The sequence below is a fragment of the Gymnogyps californianus genome, chromosome 1, assembly GCF_018139145.2.
Source record: "Gymnogyps californianus isolate 813 chromosome 1, ASM1813914v2, whole genome shotgun sequence".
Taxonomy (NCBI): Eukaryota; Metazoa; Chordata; class Aves; order Accipitriformes; family Cathartidae; genus Gymnogyps; species Gymnogyps californianus.
Genome location: NC_059471.1, coordinates 105,454,459 through 105,474,416, shown reverse-complemented (window position 1 = coordinate 105,474,416; position 19,958 = coordinate 105,454,459). Strand labels below are relative to the sequence as shown.

The following is a 19,958-nucleotide window of genomic DNA, read 5'->3' as shown; positions in this document are numbered from 1 at the left end:
ATTCTCTAGGCAAGACTAACTTCCTTTTCACTGGAAATAGGTTTGCAAGCAGTTCTGCTATTGCTATTTTGATCACAATTCATTAAAATATGCATAGAAATAAAATTGCCTGACAAATTGATTCTACAATAGCTCAAGTGTCTTTAAAGTATAACATTACATTTATGCTTTTTAATTATTTATGGTTGACGGCAATCATTCCATTGATTTGGGGGAGAAAGGGCTCAGTACCAGCCCACAATTAGATCCTAATTTATGGTTTTAGAACAGTTGCTTTTTGTTGATTTCACATACAAAAAGCAACTCCTCTCACATTGGACAAATCCGCTCTCTGTGCTCTTTAATGCTAATGACATAATATTAGTTACAGCTTCATAAAGCATACATAAAACTGGCTGTAAACTGTCTGTGAAGAGCATCCTAGGATACGTTTTATGAACTGCACTTAGTAACGCTTGGGAAAAGTAGGCTGAGCAGAGCTCATGTCCATGAGAACTAAGCTCCGACAACCTCATCTGGAAAGGCTTTCAAGGTGTCTCCATAGGATGGACCACTTCTTAATACGTACATTGTCTACAAGGTACCTCTGCCTTTCATTTGCATTGACAGTAACAAACTTTTCTGTTTGCAACAGCAAGACAACAGCAGGTGCTCACCACAGAAGTTCCTATGCTGGATCTGCTGGCTGCATCAGGAGGACAGAGGCCCTGTAGGAACCCTTCCCTCAAGTGCAGCAAGGGCAGTAAAAGCAAGGGCCAAGGCTTTAAGTTATTTGAACACTTCTACATTTACAAATAAGCAAGCATTTTGCATAGTACATCTCTGTCAGATACCAGTTACACCCACTCAGGGACAGTCTTGGCACCCTCCGTGCCCCAGGAGGGCTGGAGGTCAGAAAGCCCAAAGAGCTGTGGCAGAACTGCGCTGAAAACTTGTATGGGTAACAGATTGCCCTCACCTCACTTGTAGCAACACATATTTCACTCACAGTCACCCAAGGTGGGAAATTTTAGACTTGGGAAAAACAGGACAATAGCATTTCATTATCAGCTAGCAAGTGTATACTAAAGGATTTTTAAAAGGTGGCTTCAATAGTTCACCTCATCTCTTTTGTGTTTTACATTCATATTATTACACACTGCTTTCCTGAAGGCTAAACATCTTAACCTCTTTGAAATGTCAACCACAGTAAAGAAACACATTCTACCCAATTTGTCCTCATTTCAACTCATCCAAAATCCCATCAAAGTCAAGTGTAGCTCTTTTTTTTCCTCTCTCAATATTCATTTACCATCGAGAACAGGGCGTTTTATCCCCAGGTGGCAAAAGCTCACATATAGAAATATATTTAATTGGTTTAAAGATTAAACATAATCTCCTCCCGCCCCCTCCTCACTGAAATGGCTTTCCAATAACTGAGCAAAACACTCAACACAGTTATATAAGAAAGAAACGCACAAGACTATGTTGCCAGCCTTAGAAAGAAACATTTGCAAGTGACTTCAGCGAAGCATTAGCACTTTTGATTAGCGAGCTTATCTGCATGCAGACCGAACAGAAAAACCTAAATGAAGTAACTCTGCTTTTTCCAAAGCATCCCCTGGGCACCCTTCTGTCTTCAGCGTGTGTGAGGAATTGTAGCTGGCAGCACTCTGCTCTGTACCTGCTCTGCCAAACATCGGCACCACAGTTCAAGAGAAAAGGATGCTGCCACACGCAAAATGGGGGACTCCGCTGGTGCTTCAGTCCCAAGCATCCCCAGAGGCAGGGGGTGGGAATGCAAGGGGAGAGGAAAGGAGCCAGGCCAGATGTTTTCTGCCTCATTTCATGACTGCCCCAATCGCTGCCATTTTTCCTCTGCCTCCTGCATGTCCCAACTCCTTTCTTTTCAACCGTAGCCTTTAATCTCATTTTCTGCCATCATCTCCAGCACTTATTGGTAAAGATGTAAGCACCGTAGAAAAATCGGCATCTATCTTGCTGATATTTACACTATATCGAATTGTACTTATTAAAATAGAAATATAAGGATAATTCATTCAAATATGTATCATAGGAGAAATGTGGCATTTAAAAATATTATGTTGCTCTGTTGTCCATGGGCTAGGGTAAAATTCAAAGTTTAAAATGCAGTTATGTTAATAACTACAAAATATCATGAAAAACAAATTTTAGAAATGAAAAATTTCTTTCTCACTCCACGTTTTCTTTTTTGGGCAATGCATTCCTATTCCCCCGCCCCCCAATACAACTCATTAGTTAGGTTCACTTTTCTGCATAGTTACTTCTAAAATTCACCTAATTTTACTGAATCACTAGTTTATGGAGAAATATTGGAAACAGGTATCTAACAGAAATCACACAAAATGACTAATCACTGCTGTTAATATAAGAGACCAAACCAACTAGTGCTACCTCCTGCTTTCAATTGACACTCCCTATCCTTCTGCAACACATGCACATGATAACCCACACACATACTTTTCCTGTGTTATTTGGTACATATGGCAGTCAAGTTTTATTTAATGTTACTTTAAAATAAAACCAACCCTTCTGCTTCCATCCACACCATACACGACAACCACACTTCATAAACAGACACCTCCAAAGCATATTTGTAATGGGAAAGGGAAAGGGGAGGGGATTCAACGTGCAAATTACAGAAGCCAAAGCATAACAAAGCTGCAACTTAGGATATTTTGCTGTTTGGAACATTTTTTGTCGTAAAGGGCAAACATGCAAAGCAGCAGGATCAGTTTTCCAGCCTCAAGGTAAATGCCCATGAATTTACCTCTGACAACCTCTTCCACAGACTCTGTAGTTGTGGTGGTAGTGGTTGCAATACTGGTAGTTCTTTCAGTTGCCTCCTCATACTCTTCTTCTGTCTCTTCTTCAATTTCATCACCGTCATCATCATCGTCATCAGCATCTTCATCTTCCACAACGGTCAGCTCCTCGTCTTCCTCTGGTTGTTCTTCTACTACCTTATCATCACTAAATGAAGAAAATGATAACCATGTGTCAGCAACAAAATGATTTCAAGATAACAAGAGAGAACATTTTATTCAGAAACTCTACAAGGACAAGAAGTTAACCTGTTTCTCCACCTTCCTCCCTTCCCTTTAAATAAAAAAGAAAGAATCAGGGACTCTGGAACGTCCCAAAGAGTAAGAAATCAGAAATGCTAAAAAACCAAAAAAAGTCAACATTAGCAATGCAGTGAGAAAACTAGCAAGATGCCAGACTGGAGCTCCTCCTTTTACACAGGGATGGAAAAAGAATCCCCATCAGCAATACCATATTTTGACAGCTGAATAACATTCCAAACATGCTTGCTCCACACTACCATCAACAAATCAATTTTTATTTTGAAAGAAGCTCAAATTAGCTCAAAATGCACTCAGTTGATACACACATGGAAGCAGAAAGTTCCTCAGGACTTTCTCACCCAAGAGACACCTCATCCAGAGGCTCACTGTGGACTACCTCACATGCCTTTCACAGAGGACTACCAAGTATTGAACTGACCGGAATTGTCTACGCCGACTGCCAAGTTTTTTGTTCTGTTAAAAGTGTTCTGTGAATGGAAAAGCCACTTCTACAGGAATTGCGCACAGAACTGTCTGTTTTCACAAAGGACAGGACAGAGACAGTCAACACATGACACTGAAACTCATGCTTAGCTGACTGTTGACAGTTTTCGTCTTTGAGGCTTTATCTCCAGCACAGCAAGCTCAGCTCAGATGCTCTGCACTACCAACACCACTGTACAATTGATGCATAAGGCCTCCATAAAAGACGCGTGGTACTGACGTGTATTAGGATGGCAACACATGCACCCCTATGCTCACAAAGAAACCCCAAACTATTGGACTAAATATTGTTATCCATTATAGTGCTTTAAATTCATATAGCTGCCTAAAATCCTCAGGACTTTAATCAGTCTTGGACGATAGGAGGAAATACTGAGGTTGACTATCAAATGCATTTGGTGGCTTAATACATCAAGAATTTTCTGGGATCACTCTTAGTTCTGAATGACATAGGCAACAGGCCAAAAAATGTATGCTTGGCTACTGCTGCTGTTGCTTTTGAAATGCTTCCTAAGTCAGTGCCCAGCTGTGGCAAGGTTTCGGGTTTGTTAATCTGATTTTCCACTTGAAATTTACTACTAATGAATAAACGATCTTTAAATATTCAAACACGCAGTGACTTTTTGTCACCTTCGTACGCAAGTGGTTTTGCATCTTTTTCATAGCATCGCATATGCTTGAACAGCCTTTTAGGTGAAGTTAACATTTTCTCTCCACCTCATTTTGGAGACCAAGCCTGTAATATTTCATTTTATAATATGTTGCTTACTACGACTTTGAAAGTGAACTCAGAGCAAACAGGAGGATAGTATGATTTTTCTTAATAGGGTATTAAGAAGTAGTTAAGAAATAGATAAAATTCTTGTATGCCACAAGCCTGACTCTACTAGGAGAAAGTTAAGTCTCTATACAAACAAGAATGGATCCCCTGCTCCCTTCTCCCCAAAATATTTGGCCTCCAGAAACACAAGAGAGACTTAAAGTGAAGCTTTCCACTTAGGGAAGCCCAGGTAGGTTATACAAATGGATGTGGTAAAAGCTACCTTGGAGAAGTCTGCATAAGGGATGACCTGTTTCCTTTTACATGGGAGAAAGACTGAAAAGGGGGCACAAAACCACTGGGGGGTTCTCTTAATTTTTCTTGATTTCTGAGAACTGGCTTAGAAATTTCACCATCTCCACTGTATGGTTTTCCCCTGGAAACGTAATTTCAGTATGTCTGAAATTTCCAACTTTGTTTTTAGTAACTCCTTTCTGAACAATGTATTTCTACTGGTTTTATTTTTCTTATCAAGTATTTCACATTTTTACGAGCATGAAATAAACACTATACGTACACACATACACATACACACTCTTTCAACTGCAAGAGTGCGGTAGATTTGTAAAGTCCAGTATCTGTTTCTGATCTCCAGGTTAAGGGGCTTCTAGTCTTGGCTAGCTACAGACATTTATACTAGGCATACTAAGTATAAGACATCCAGATTTTGATCAAAAGCTTCAGACATCATATACCTTTCAACATTAAAGAAAGCTGCTTTCTGTCTTTCTCTCACCTAAGCTACAAACACAGCATGCTTTAAAAAAAGTGCAATTATTTTTCCTCTTCCTTTCCCATGAATGATCACTCTCAGATATTGGCAAGCTCATAAAGTTAAAAAAGGACAACAAAAACAACCTAATGAAACAAATAAAGAAAAGTCAATTAGTCACATGGAAAGCCACTTCAAAAATAATTTGTATGCGTGCATCCAATATCCATCTGGTTTTAGCTACACAAAAGCAATCAACTCGGCTTTGCCAGTCCACAGCAGTTTGCTGGGTAATTCTCAGCATCAAGGCCAAGCTTTTTTTTTTTTTTTCCCCTTTGCCTTTTTTTTTTTTTTTTTTTTTTTTAGGGGGTGTGATGGTGAAGGGGGCAGGATGAAAGAAGACAATTCTCTGTGTGCACTGGTTGGCTGTGCCTGCCATTACAGTGGGCCCTGGTTTCCTTTCCAGTAACTTACCAGAAGTAAATGCTTAAATGGTAGCCCCCACCTGCATCCCCTTTATGACTTGCTGCTTGCTGAAGAACTAGACATCTGAGAACGTAAAAAAAGCCAGAAGTGATGGAAGACTACAACAGTTTATGGCATCAGGCTCCTGAAAATATTTTAAAGTTTGCACAAAAATATACCTTCTACTATTTTGATCACTCCTAGAAAAATTGTATTTCTGCTAGCAACACATTCTGCAAGACTCAATCAGAAGGGTAGTATTTCACAGAATTATATTTTATTGCAAGTTTCAAGAAAACGGAACAATGAAAACAGAAGTGGTTTTGCCTTAGATTTAAATACGTAAATGGAAGTGAAAGCCTTGCTATATACTTATAGAATTAAGATGCCTGAAATTGGGCTTTAGAAGGTCATTTCCCTATTTAACAGGTTTTAAAAACTCTCATTGTACAGAAGAGTGAAGCTATACTCAGGTTCTAAAGAAACACTCCAGGCTTTCTCTAAAGGTAATTATTTTCCCAGCTGTCTATTTTATTTTTATTTATACAAAGATGAGTTAGTCTCTTCCCCTGTTAGTACTGTCTTCCAAAGAGAAGGGGACGGGGAGATGAAGTGCTTTACACTCTCTTAACAAGTTTCTTCTTGAATGAAGCCAAATACAAGAAATTAACTGGACTAGCATTATTCTGATGGTTTAATCATGCTCAGCTATACCACACAGTGTAACAGGCCAGACGGCACAAATACACAACAGTCGGGGACGTATCCTAGCAAGGCCTAACAGTAACAACAGCAACAGTTTCACATTAGATATCAAGGCTACCCACTAAGTCACGCACTCCTAAGAGTCAGTCACAGCAACCATGCTCAACGGTGCAAACTGGAGATGATCACATCTTCTCAAGAGGCCTTGGTTATGACAGACATGAGAAAATCAACAATGCCAAGTAGTCCCTTAGCAGCACTCCTCAGGGGCCCAGGGGCACGGGGAAGGAAGAGGTCTCCCAGTATTTGTCAGTAATCAGGGGACTTTGAGCCTCATGCTTGAAGATGCAGGTTTAGTATAAACAATGCTACATCTTGATGTGCTTCTGTTGCAAACAGACAGAGACAGAGGGTGAACTTCACATTTTTAGTGTTAGCAAAGGTACTACGTCTTGTAAGAAACATGAAAAAATATACTTGGTTTTGTTTCCTTGGATTTAACCACTGTTATCATCCTGGCTCTTCTTCAAAGAGCACACATGCAAAAGGAACTATAGAGAACAACAGACAAGGGAATGAACTTGTATTACAACATCCAGAATAAAGCACCAACTTTTTAAATGGGGGCAAAACCCTCCCTGTTGCACAGTCAGCAGAGCTGTTTCTCGCTGTCATGCTAAATGCTCTGGTACCATTCACATTTCTCAATTAGCACCACCAGAGTGCTGTTTCCCAGACAGCACATCTAACTTCTGCACACCTTTCACCTCAGTAATCAGTTTAAATCCACTGTTTTCATACAAACATTTACTACCACATGAATATGGATACTGATATTTTTCATGTTTCTTACAAGACATAGTACCTTTGCTAACACTAAAAAATATGTGAGGTCCACCCACTGTCTTTGTTTGCAACAGAAGTCTTGGAGTTTTATTTAATATATGTAGCAGGTGTGCTTACTTCCTGGTATTATTATTACATTTTACCTTCTTCGGTAAACAAGTATGACTCAGTCATGTTTCTCCTGGAACCACGATACCTTGACAGCTTTTTCTGTATATTCCCTTGATACTGTCCCAGCCAGGGTTTTATGAGCACCACAGACTGCAGTGTCTCATTTACAAGAAATTGTTGACATTTCGCTTTAGCTTAGTCGTGCCGGTGACAGGATTTTTCAAAGGCTGCTCAAAAAAATTACTTGATACACTGACAAGTTCACAGATTTGTAAAGCCACATTACCATCATCTGAATTTAACAGTTCAGCAGTAAACAATAGAGGTAAATTGTTAGGCTTGAATGCAGCCATGAAAATACTTGCAAACCCCCCATACAACATTAGTACATCTCAATTTCCTGTCAGTGAAGACTTTTGGCAAGGAGGGCTGGCACTTTCCTTTCATGGTAGACACAGAGGTCATCATGGCTTTGAACCTTCTGCTTCAACCTCCTCACATATGGGATATTAAAATCCATTCCCCCTATCACGGAAATGATGTTTCCCTTGAGTGTCCCAAGTAGTACACTGGGTCATTAATACAAATCATCTACACTCCTGTGTGTGGTGAAACAGGGTATTTGAAGTTTGGTGGTTTCAGCTCTATTTCCGATGCCACAGACACACTGGGGTTCCAGGCAGCCTTAAGATGCAATCGGTTCCATTGACTCCAACAGAAACATACTGACGACTCCAATGGGCATACTTCTAGTTTTAAAACACATACCACTGTACAGCTCCTGCTACTATGCACCTAAGCACATAGTTACAAGCAATGTTTAAACCATGGATCTGTAATGTGTATCTAATAACTTCCTTTTCTCAATCCATCACTGCAGTAAGAGCTGGCACCGACGTATTATTCACTTCACTCAGAAGCGTGCATTGTCCTGTTACTTTATGAAGATAAAACTGAAGGGAAGGTAAAGGAAAGCAAAATATGCTACCTCTTGCTGTTCAAAAAATAAGAAAACATTAGTAAATGAAAGTTTGCTTTCTGTATTCCAATAACCTGCTGTCCTGGTTTCGGCTGGGACAGAGTTAACTCTCTTCTTAGTAGCTGGTACAGTGCTGTGTTTTGGATTTAGTGTGAGAATTATGTTGATAACACGCTGACGGTTTAGTTGTTGCTAAGTAGCGCTTATCTTAAGCCAAGGACTTTTCAGTTTCTCATGCTCTGCCAGCAAGCAGGTGTGCAAGAAGCTGGGAGGGAGCAGAGCCGGGGCAGCTGACCCGAACTAGCCAAAGAGGTATTCCATACCATTGAACGTCATGCCCAGTATATAAACTGGGGGGAGTTGGCCGGGAGGGGAGGATCGTGGCTCGGGAACTAACTGGGCATCGGTTAGCGGGTGGTGAGCAACTGCATTGTGATTCACTGGGGTTTTTTCCTCCCCCCCTCCCCCTTTTTTTTTTATATTCCTTTTCATTACTATTAGTAGTAGTAGTATATTTCATTATTATCATTCTTAATTTTATATTTTACTTTAGTTATTAAACTATTCTTATCTCATCCCATGAGTTCTGCCTTCTTTCCCGATTCTCCTCCCCATCCCACTGAGAGCAGGGGGAGGGGGACGGGGGGCGAGGGAGCGGCTATGTGGTGCTTGGCTTCTGACTGGGGTTAAACCACAACAGTCCCAGACAGGGACAGAGGCAGAACACAGATGACAAAACCGACAAGTTTTCTTTCTAACGGTATTTTTAATATATATATGATCTAACTCATGGGGCTGCAGCATAAGCCACGTTTTAAGAAGAGGTTTCTGTCTGCAACTATTAACTTCAGACAAAAATGTGGCAAAGCTTTCAATTTAGGATAACAAATAACTATGGACTAATTACTGGTATTGGGAAGTGGCTCATGTTTGTATGCAATAAATGCTCATCCATTTGGATGTATTTAAACCATGATTTTACCAACTAACTTGAACCAAAACATATACTCCATCAGTGGGTGAAAAGGAATGAAAAGGTGTTCAAGAAAGTTGTTTTAATATCTGGAGAGATTAGCATTCACTACCCTTTGCAACTGTATTTTATTGCAAATAGATTCCATCTGGACTGTGGTTTTTACCAGCCACCAAGCCTAAGCAAATAGCTGGGGGAAAGCTAATTCCAGGAGAGGAACCAAATCAGCAGTAGCAACAGGCTGCTGTCTGCCTACAGAAAGCAAGGCCATATATGTTGGCTCTAGACAGCTGTGGGAATTAACATAGGAGAAGCAATTGCTGCATGTAACTTGCAGCCTGTGCTCTTTCAGCCTAACAGGCCAAGCTGACAGTAATTTATGCATCCATAATCTTTACTACTGCAGGTGCCATCATCCCAGTTTCCAGCCTCTTGTGCTTCAGGTTCCCAGAAGCACAAAAACCCCCCACCCCTCTATAGCCTCTACAGCTCCCCCAAATGAACTCCAGGAAATGTGCTGGGACTGGGTTGTCAAGTATTCAGCCTGGGTCTGGCTTTGCTTCCAGCAGACAACTAATGATGAGCACAGATACATATTTATGCCCATGGATAGGAAAGCTCTAGAGCACAAAGTTCTTTAACCATGGGAGTGGAAATGGACAGATCCAACTGCGAACCTCTACATGCCTTAAGTGTTAATGCTTTAAAAGAATACGCAAAACAGAAACACAAAGCAAATTACAAGAGTAGGACACATGCTTGGAATCCAAACAAGAAGATGAGTGCATTTGAGATGGCCCCATTACCAGGCTTTTGGTTAAAAACAAATCAGAAAGCTAATAGGCAAGGAACCAAATTCTCCCTCGACAAACCTGCACATCAGAGGCCTGGGTATTTTCCACCTAACGTTTTTCCAAACCTTGCATGCTAGAAAAAGTTCTTCTGACCAAAGGATGAGATTTCTCAGGAACAGGATTTGATCCCACCAACACACTCCTCTGAATGGTGCTGCTATTAAACACAGGTCAACACAGGAACTACTTAAAGCTAAAAACTAAGCCAACAGTGCACTTGGGCACATAAGCACCCACCTCACTGTACCTTCTGTTATTTAACTTTGGCATGCTACCCAACTTCCAAGACTAAGTTGAGTATACTAACTATGTGAAACTGAGTATCCCGGTAGTAAATTTAAACAAGAACTACCAAAGTAATTTTGCATGGGGAAGGAGAGAGGAAAGGAAGTCAAAACCAAGTGCGAAATTAAGATTTCAGCATTCACCTTGGAAGTCTAGGGGCAGAGAGTTATACCAAAAAGGTCTATTTTCCTGACATATTGGCAAGGGGTGGGGGGGTGGGAACGGACAGCAGGGCAAGAATTAAACTGCACTGCAGCTGTGAAATTAGGCACAGAGCCAGGAAAGAAAAGGGTTATGCCAGACCTCCAGTCTACGTAACTGATCTTTTAAATGGCTTATTGGCATCAAAGTCCAGAAAATTACAGTGACAGAGAACTGAAAGTCTGACACACAAGGTACCTCAGCAATCATGTTTCTGGTCTGTCTGTTAAGTGTCCATAAAAGCACAAACTGCTTAAAAACTGCCTTGGTTATTTTTATTAGGGTTGGATTATACTAGGTTAGTAAATCAGGTATCTCACAAAAAGAAGAAATAATGTGATATTTGGACACATATAAACACTTATTAGGAGACAGTTAAACTTTTAAAAACTCAGATGGACACCTTCCATTGCACAGCAAGTCGGGACGAGCAATTCATATTGCCTAGCATTTTTCAGACATTCATTTTGTCACTTCTAATTATTTTCCTTTTTGTTTTCCTTTACTGAAGAGGTTGCAATTATGTTTATTTTCACATTTCCTAACAGGAAGAAAAAAAAAAAAAAGACATAAGCTATTTCAAGTGTCACATAGGCTGCTTTTTGAGTTCTTAGACCTTATCAAACAACTGAATTACGTGCTTCAGACTGTCTCTCTCCTTTTACTGTATTTTTTTAACCTTTTATACAAAAACAATACCAAAAATGTGCCTGGTTTCATTAAATCTGATAGAAAACAAGACAAGTTGCACTAAAAATCTTTTAATCTAATTTTTAAACAGAACATTTATAAAAACCAAATACACATTCCTTGCTCTACTGCCGCTGAAAGATACATTCATCTTTTTCCCCATAATTAAACAAGAAGGTATACTTTATACTGTTAGAAATTTCCTTCCACAGCTGACCTGCTTAAAAAGACAGGTGTACGAGGTAGCATGTAACATTTGATCTCGTGCATTCGCAGAAGGTACCTGTTGACTGATATGCAAGAATACTTTTTCAAAACTGACCTAAGTTTTCTCTCTGAAACAAAGCCTTTGCTGGTGTTACTGTTCTGACAGTTTTCTTAGGAAGACGAGGGATTCAGCAAGAAGTATGTCATTTTTAGAGAAGGACAAAGTAATAATATATTTAACCCATATTCTTTCTCACTTTGATTATTTTTGCTAAACTTAAAAACTAGAAAAGTAAACATATCTGCAAACACACAAAATCAGGCTCTGTGAGCCTGATGACACTGAATAAATATTAAATTCAAAGTCCTGACATCAAAAATGCATTACGACGAATGTGATGGAAGAGGGCAGAGTGAAGGTCACCTGCACAGCCCTATTTCAGCCAGCTTGAAAATCAACAGAAAAATCTAGATCTGTTACAACACGTTTGTTTCCAAAAAACTTCTGCCATACTCAGAATGGACTATTCAGTGTCTCTTTGTCCGACCTGCCATCCTACAGCTTATCTGAGGCAGACTGTGCGAACTCTGTATCAAACCAAGTACTTGCCCTGTTTGTAGAATTCATGGTACCCTCACACAACAACAACAGGGTAAAACTGGAATAACAACTTTGTTTTACAACTGGGAAAGCAAACAAAAAAATACCAGAAGCATGTGTCTTGGTTTTGGCTAGGACAGAGTTAATTTTCTTCCTAGTAGCTGGTATAGTGCTGTGTTTTGGATTTAGTAGGAAAATAATGTTGATAACACACTGATGTTTTCAGTTGTTGCTAAGTCGTGTTTACACTAAGTCAAGGATTTTTCAGCTTCTCATGCCCAGCCAGCAAGAAGGCTGGAGGGGCACAAGAAGTTGGGAGGGGACACAGCCAGGACAGCTGACCCAAACTGACCAAAGGGATATTCCATACCATATGACATCATGCCCAGTATATAAACTGGGGGAGCTGGCTGGGAGGGGACGATCGTGGCTCAGGAACTAACTGAGCATCAGTTGGCAAGTGGTGAGCAATTGCATTGTGCATCATTTGCTTTGTATAGTCTAATTCTTTTAGTATCACTAGTGTCTTATTATTATTATTATAATTGTCATTATTTTTCCTTCATTTCTGTCCTATTAAACTGTCTTTATCTCAACCCACAAGGGTTTTTTTTTTCTGATTCTCTCCCCCATCCCACTGGGTGGGGGGGAGTGAGCGAGCGGCTGTGTGGTGCTTAGCTGCTGGCTGGGGTTAAACCACGACAGCATGTAATAACTCCAGATGTTCAATTTCAGACATTGAATAACTTTTTTCAGAGAATGTGCCATCTTAAACTTTTTAAATACAGCTGCCACCAGCAGCAGCTGCAAGAAGCCAGGACTTCTGCAGAGCAGATTATCTCCACTCATGCAGCCAGAAGAAAAAGGAGCACCTTTTGTACCAAGCTTTTTATGGTGGCCACAGCATGCCAAGCCTAGCAGAAGACTTTAATGGCAGAAGCAAGCATAGAACCAGTTCTCCAGGTCAACATTTTACCGGTTTAACCTTTTCTTCTTCACTCAGGTCACAATTTGGGTGTTATTTTTTCCTCAGCAGTGATCAAAATAGAGATCCCATGTGAAGAAATGCCTTGTCATCATGGAACCAAAGCCAAAACATTTGCATTCAAGATTAGAAACCTTGTCTGTCAGGAAAAAAAAAAAACCCTGTATGTTTTTCCTGTTTCATCCTTGTATTCAAAGTGTGTAGCCTTTGCTAGAAGACAAAAGAAAAAAAGTACTTACTACAGAAAATGCTTTCCTACACTGTGCTGTTAATAGCACAGCCTCACAAGACGTGAAATTCTTAAATTTCCACGAACCACCCCAATGCTGAGCTCTTATTTCTAGTACAGACCACAGAAACAACTGTTACATATATCACTGAAAGGTAAAACAGAGCACAAACTGCCAGATAACTTTATGGAGGGATATCCAGCTATGCATCCACCAGCACACAGTCATGCTGGTGTGACAGTACATGTTGAAAAACCCAACTGTAAATTTCTCACTTCCCATTTTTTTCATGCATTATAAATAATACAGCGCTTGAAATGGCGGTGGTATATATCACGATGTCACAAGAACTTCTCAAAACATCTCGCAGACATGTCAGAAAGGTTTCTTGAGTTTATTACTACATGAACATATACAGGGAACCTTTCTCTCCCACATTTCAGTCATCACAAGTCATTACAAGTGACAACTTAAAATTTTTGCTTATAAAATTTTTGCCTATTACTTAAGGAAAACATGGCAGCTGACGGCTCTGTTTTGCGAGGTCAAAAAAATGTAACACTTCTCTGCAAGTCAACCTTCTACTAAATGTGCAAGTTTGATGCCGTTAACCTCCTGAAAAAAGCTCAACATTCACTTAGGTCACATAGGTAGCCTGCACAGCTAGCAAACTGCTTTCCTCAGGGGTCATGGAAGCCTGGCTATCTTCTACTCATCACTTCCTCAATTAGATTAATTCTCTCCACCCACAGCCTCATCCATCACTTCAGTTAATGCTTATACTCAAATGGTGATTGGATTTGCCAGCTCAGCATCCCTGTAATTACCTCTCAAAGCAATGCGCTGTTTCATCAATTCCATTCTAACTTTACTTGTCCTAAGAAGAAATCGAATAGTTACCAGTCTTTCTAGAGTCATTAATGCTCTGGTGTTTCTATGCTTTCTGAATTTTATTTTAACAACCTCCACATTAAAAAGGAAAAAAAATTGTTATTAAAAATATATCTTGAACTACCCAAATATTAAAGTAACAGTGAACATGAGAGACAAACCCAATTAACGTAAGAATGTGAGACAGAATATGCTAACAGCATATAAAATATGCAAATAGGACAAAATACTTCTAGAGTTATTCAACATAAGCAGTAACATTATGCCTACAATTTGGTGATGCCTTAGTTTAATTTATAAAGAAAAGCAATTAGGTTTTATCATTAAAATTCTCATAAAAACACAGAAGTTCTTAGATAAGCTGTACCATTAATAATGTTTTAGAACAGGTACGAAGCGCTTTATTTCAGTTGCTAACAGTTCTATTACAAAAATCAAGAAGATACGAACTTCCGAACAATCAGCTGAAATATTATATTGCGAAAATCAGAACATCTTCCACACTATCTCCCCAAATGAATTCAGTTTCTCTGAAACACCAATTTAATGATGGGCAATTCATGTAGCGCAAAATTCACCTATTTCAATAATTGGCGTTAACCTATACTGATGGCAAACTTCAGAGGAGGGGGGAAAAAGGCAAGAAAAACTAAGCAAGTTTGTGATTCCTAGTGTTCATTTTAGGGCACTGACTCCCAATTAGGAACAATTTGTATTAGGACAGCTGATGAGAATACTGCCTCTGGCTGCGCCCCTCCCTGCTGCTGTGTCACAGACAAACTGAGCTCCCCACCAAGCAGACCCTGAACCACTGCAACAGGCATACCACTGCTGGCACAAGGTTCAGTTTTCCTTAAATTTTCCAGGGTATGAACAGCCTACAGCTCAGTCTGCACAGTATGGAAAAAGGGAAATCTTTTTATCCATCCAAATGCAAGTCATTTCCTGCTTCTAAGTCAGAACCTGCAGCAGACGCTTCGTCCAGCTTCACGTCTGGTTCAGCTTTACTAGCTCAAGTGCTTGGGGAGTAGGGGATGGATTTTTTTTTTTTTTTTAACATTTTGGGTTTTTTAAAGAATCATTTAGGAGATTCCCACTGGAGCATTTCTCACTGAAATTTTAGAAATTGACTTTCCAATTTAATGAAAAAGCTTACATCAACGAGAACTTGTTTGTTTTAACATGAGCGACAAGATGGCTTGAAAACAGATGAATACTCAACAGAGACAAAACATTAATTTTCATTTTCCTCCAGTGAGCACGTTTCCAGTGAAGAATTTAGCCTCAGCACCTTCCTTCTTGATCAGTAACACTTTTTTAGCTTTAGAATAGCAAAAACTTCAAAATGACTCCAGATAGCCCATTTCTACGTTCTTCAGACAAATCTTTTGGGCTTAGAGCTGGAATTCCAATTAAGCCTCGGATTTTTGACTCAATTCTGCAAGACAACATTAACAGTAAGAACAATGGGAGAGAAGGAGGAGGAGTAGGGAAGAATAGTCAAGAAACACAATGTCACTGCATACTAGATGCAAGTACGAGGAAACCAGCAGAAATTGAAGGATTTAAGTAGTAGGAATCTCAGAAAGATCTGGCCCCCTCATGATTTCTTCATCAACGACGCTCCATATCCAGACACCATTCAGGGCCTGACTCTTCCTCAGCCCTGCAGCACTTCCTACTGCGTGGGGACTCTGACACCGCAGGGTCCACACGGCCGCAGCAGGGGTTTACTCCAGGTGCCAGAAGCCGCCCTCCCTTGCAGGCGTACTTAAAATGAAGGACACCCAGCTGCTGATGCCAACACAAAAGGTATGGTTGAAAGCCTGTCCATTAAGGCTCTCCGGGGACGCAACAACACAAAACCTCTCTTTGAAATGGGAGGAGGCAATGCATATCAACACCACCACCTTAATCCTCCTAGTTTTGCCAGGTTTTTTCTCCATGTTCAAGCCGTGTTTGTTTCTTCCAGCTGTAGTTCAAATGCCAAAGAGACTAAAGTACCCATCAGAGCAACAGATAAGGAAGATTAGAGCATTTTGGTTATCTTTTTCTTAACCTCCCTGGTCAATTAATATGCAATGGCCAGAAATATGTCTGCGTCAAACAATCCCCTAAAGGCTCTTCTTTCATGCTGTATTTCCAAATACATTTTCTGGGGGCAGATGAAGAGATGAGCAGGGGAAAAAGAAGTGTGAGAGGAACACAGGGATATGTAATGGGGGGAAACTGGGCAAGAGTATTTCATGTTCTGGATAGTCCTTGTCGATGAACGCTGTGAGCATAGAGAACACTAAAGAATGGCCACGCCATTTGTAGCATTTACCTGCTTTCACCTGCGTTCACAATTAAAACATCAACAGCTCCCTGACTCTTGCCTGCATTAAATCTCCCACTGCTCTGGCACACAGAGACCCAGACAAAGGGCATTAAGCAGTAGCTAGTCAAAGCTACTTCCAAAAGAAAAGAGAATTTCCCAAGTATAGAAATTACTAAACCCCATTAAATTTGACTTTTAAAATTCTTATGCTGTATTCTTTAGTATACTACTAAATTTACTTGTTTATGTGTCACTATTTAGACTTAGGCATTTTTCATAAACATGTGCCACAGGCAGACATGCCAACTGCCTGTCTGCCTACTTTGTGTCAAGGCAGTACTGTGGCATACCACGAGGACTCAGTGTGTTGTTGTATCAGGTCAGGGTACTATATGACTGTGGCCAATTTAAACACACACCTTGTGACAACGTGATTTAATGACAGCACTCTGGGGAATTTCGATTGTAACTAATTTGATGTTGAGGTTAACTCACAGACTTTTCTGAAGGGAAGACACTAAGTAAAACATGTGTTGACATCTTTGTACCACTTAAGTCATAGATAAAGACATAAAAAGAGCTAGAAAGCGAAAGAAATGAAATGTACGCTTCCTCCATGTCAAGTGAGGATCTCTAACAAATTACCCAGCAAAGCAATTCTGTCAGGCCCCTGTGACTCCTCTTCCCCAAATGCTAGAACAAGACTGATAATTAAAAGCATAGGATCTCACCTGGAAACAATTCAGCAAAACAGGCACATATACAATCCTGCTTTCACCATTAGAAAAAATTGACAAGTTTTAAAAGCCTTTCAGGATTTCTTGGATTAGAGTTGGAGGAAGCAATTAAGAAAAAAAGTCAGTTTTTCCAGATAGCATTGACCAAAAAAAAAAAAAAAAAAAAAAAAATCACTCTTTATGGAGTCAAAAAGGATACAGCACTTTAGCTACTTTTTTGCAGCATCTGGGAGATGAGCACTCATCCTTAAGCTCAGTCTAGTACAGGGTTGCAAAACCAGAGAACATGATTACCATGCTATATAGCACAAATTTATTTTAGTTTTACTTCACAGACCTCTAATTATCAGCACAAAGTGGACTGCACCCTTTCAGATTATTTACTGTAGTAAAAAACCTACCGTATTAACTATCCTAATGGCAAGTATAAACAAACCATAAAACTTCGCTTGGCAGAAGTTTATAAGGAACTGTAAACCAAACCCTTATAAAATACAGTACTCCCTACAATGCGACATTTACAATACTACCCAATCATTACATCAGCCTGAACATACGTTTTATACACCAGACAAAATTAATTTGGCCTAACCTGCTGAGGGAAAAACAATGAGAAATTAGATCTCCTATTTTAGACCTTGAAAATATATTCAGATTGTCTAGAAAAATGAGACTTGGCTGAAGTTAGGGCACTATCTTCTGCTCCAGAGCCATGGGACTTAAAGAAAAGCTTTCTATATAACCCTCCACAGTGAGACTTACTGTGCCTCAGTTTCCCTGCTGTAGAAGAAGGAAGATGACAGCAGCCTGTTTCCCCAGTGGGAAGGCAAGCCTGGGAGGTGTCACGCACAGTGACAGGAAGATGAGGAGAGGCACGTATGAGACAGATGTAGACAGAGAAAACATGGAAGTTTCCAGCTTGGCCATCTGTCTTGCTTTCAGCTGGGACAGAGTTAACTCTCTTCTTAGTCGCTGGTACAGTGCTGTGTTTTGGATTTAGTGAGAGAATGATGTTGATAACACTCTGATGTTTTAGTTGTTGCTAAGCAGCACTTATCTTAAGCCAGGGACTCTTCAGTTTCCCATGCTCTGCCAGCAAGCAGGTGTGCAAGAAGCTGGGAGGGAGCATAGCCGGGGCAGCTGACCCGAACTAGCCAAAGGGGTATTCCATACCATGGAACGTCATGCCCAGTATATAAACTGGGGGGAGTTGGCCGGGAGGGGAGGATCGTGGCTCGGGAACTAACTGGGCATCGGTCAGCGGTTGGTGAGCAATTGCATTGTGCATCACCGTTTTTCTCCCCCCCCCCCCCCCCCCCTTTTTGTGTTATATTCCTTTTCATTACTATTATTATTATATTCCATTATTACTATTGTTAGTATTATATTTTACTTTAGTTATTAAACTGTTCTTATCTCAACCCACGAGTTTTACTTTTTTTTCTTTCCTTTCCTCCTCCTCACCCCACTGGGAGGGGGAGGGGGAAGCAGCTGCACAGTGCTTAGCTGCTGACTGGGGTTAAACCATGACACCGTCACTCCTCAAGATGTTCAACCTTGGACATCAAGGACACCAAAGCTTCCAGCAAGTGCCCAGGTACAGGCAGGAGGGCCACAAGGCTATGCCGAGTCTCAAGGGCAGCCAGAGCTTGCAGGTCACTTGACTGAGTTGTAGCTATGCAAGGAGAGCTCTGCAGCTATGCTGAAAGCCAGCACCTGCATCTGGCTGTCCCTCAGGCAGTCTTCAAGGTAAATTTTAATTAAAGGTGTGGATAACAGCAAGGAACGCCAGTGCTGAAAAATGCTCGTGACCTCTTAGTCAGAGTTAAATGTGCTAACAGCGTATCCCTTCCCTGCCCAGAGAGGGGGCTCCATGAAGAACCCAGATCTCCTCTGACAGAGGGCTTTGCTTCAGAGCTGCTGAGCAGCGGGGTTGGCGTTAGTCGGTGCACGAGCTACCAGCCCCTTTTCTTCCCCTCATGCAGTGTCACACCAAGGATGCACTTACACACAAAGGGATTTCAAACTCTTTGGAAGGCTTCAAGATGAAGCGAACATTGTCAGTGTGAGATCACCCATGTAAGGCGAAAAAACATAGACTTAAGTAAGCACTTCAAACAGAGGTGCTTTAATAGCAGAGAATATGGGGAATTTAGCATTAGGAAAGTGTCCCCCTTCTTTTCACTTCCTTTCTCTTCCTTCCTCCCTCACAGTCAGTTTAGGACTAAGGCATATATGCATATGAGCATGAACATATGCTCATATATGTATGAATATACACACACACAAAATTTGAACCACCACCTACTGCTGCATGAGAAATGAGTAATTTTTTTTACATGACTAAATTTCAAGAGTATTTCTGGTTCCAGTATACACAGTTTAAATACAGTTGGGAAGCCGAAGAGGCAGCAAGAAATATGAATGAGTCAGTGTAAAAGAACTACAAATTACTTGGCTCTTCACCTGCAGTTTAAGTGCCCCATAAAATGATCCTTTCCATTTCCTTTTGCATGCACTTCTATGGGGGGGGGGGGGGGAGGGGGGGGAATAAAATAAAAAAAAAAAAATCTGTATTTGCTTGGAACTTCAGAAATGGACTGAAATGCAATTACAGCTCCTGTTCCTAAAGGATACAAAATTTATGAAGTTATTCTTGAACTCATCTCTTCAGATATTAAACTGCTTTATGGGGAACAAAATGGACTAGAAGACTAAATTAAATGTTCAGTGACAAACATGAAAAAAAGATA

General features: G+C 40.4%; 1 protein-coding gene across 4 annotated transcripts in view; it reads right to left on the bottom strand.

Annotated features, from left to right (window-relative positions):
- The window catches only part of APP (amyloid beta precursor protein), a 230,495-nt gene that overhangs the window by 96,331 nt on the left and 114,206 nt on the right, over nucleotides 1–19,958 (bottom strand). For all 4 annotated transcript variants that reach the window (XM_050915531.1, XM_050915532.1, XM_050915533.1 and 1 more), the window contains exon 6: nucleotides 2,792–2,994. In XM_050915531.1, the coding sequence (XP_050771488.1) occupies nucleotides 2,792–2,994 (203 nt within the window). The remainder of the gene's footprint in view (nucleotides 1–2,791; nucleotides 2,995–19,958) is intronic.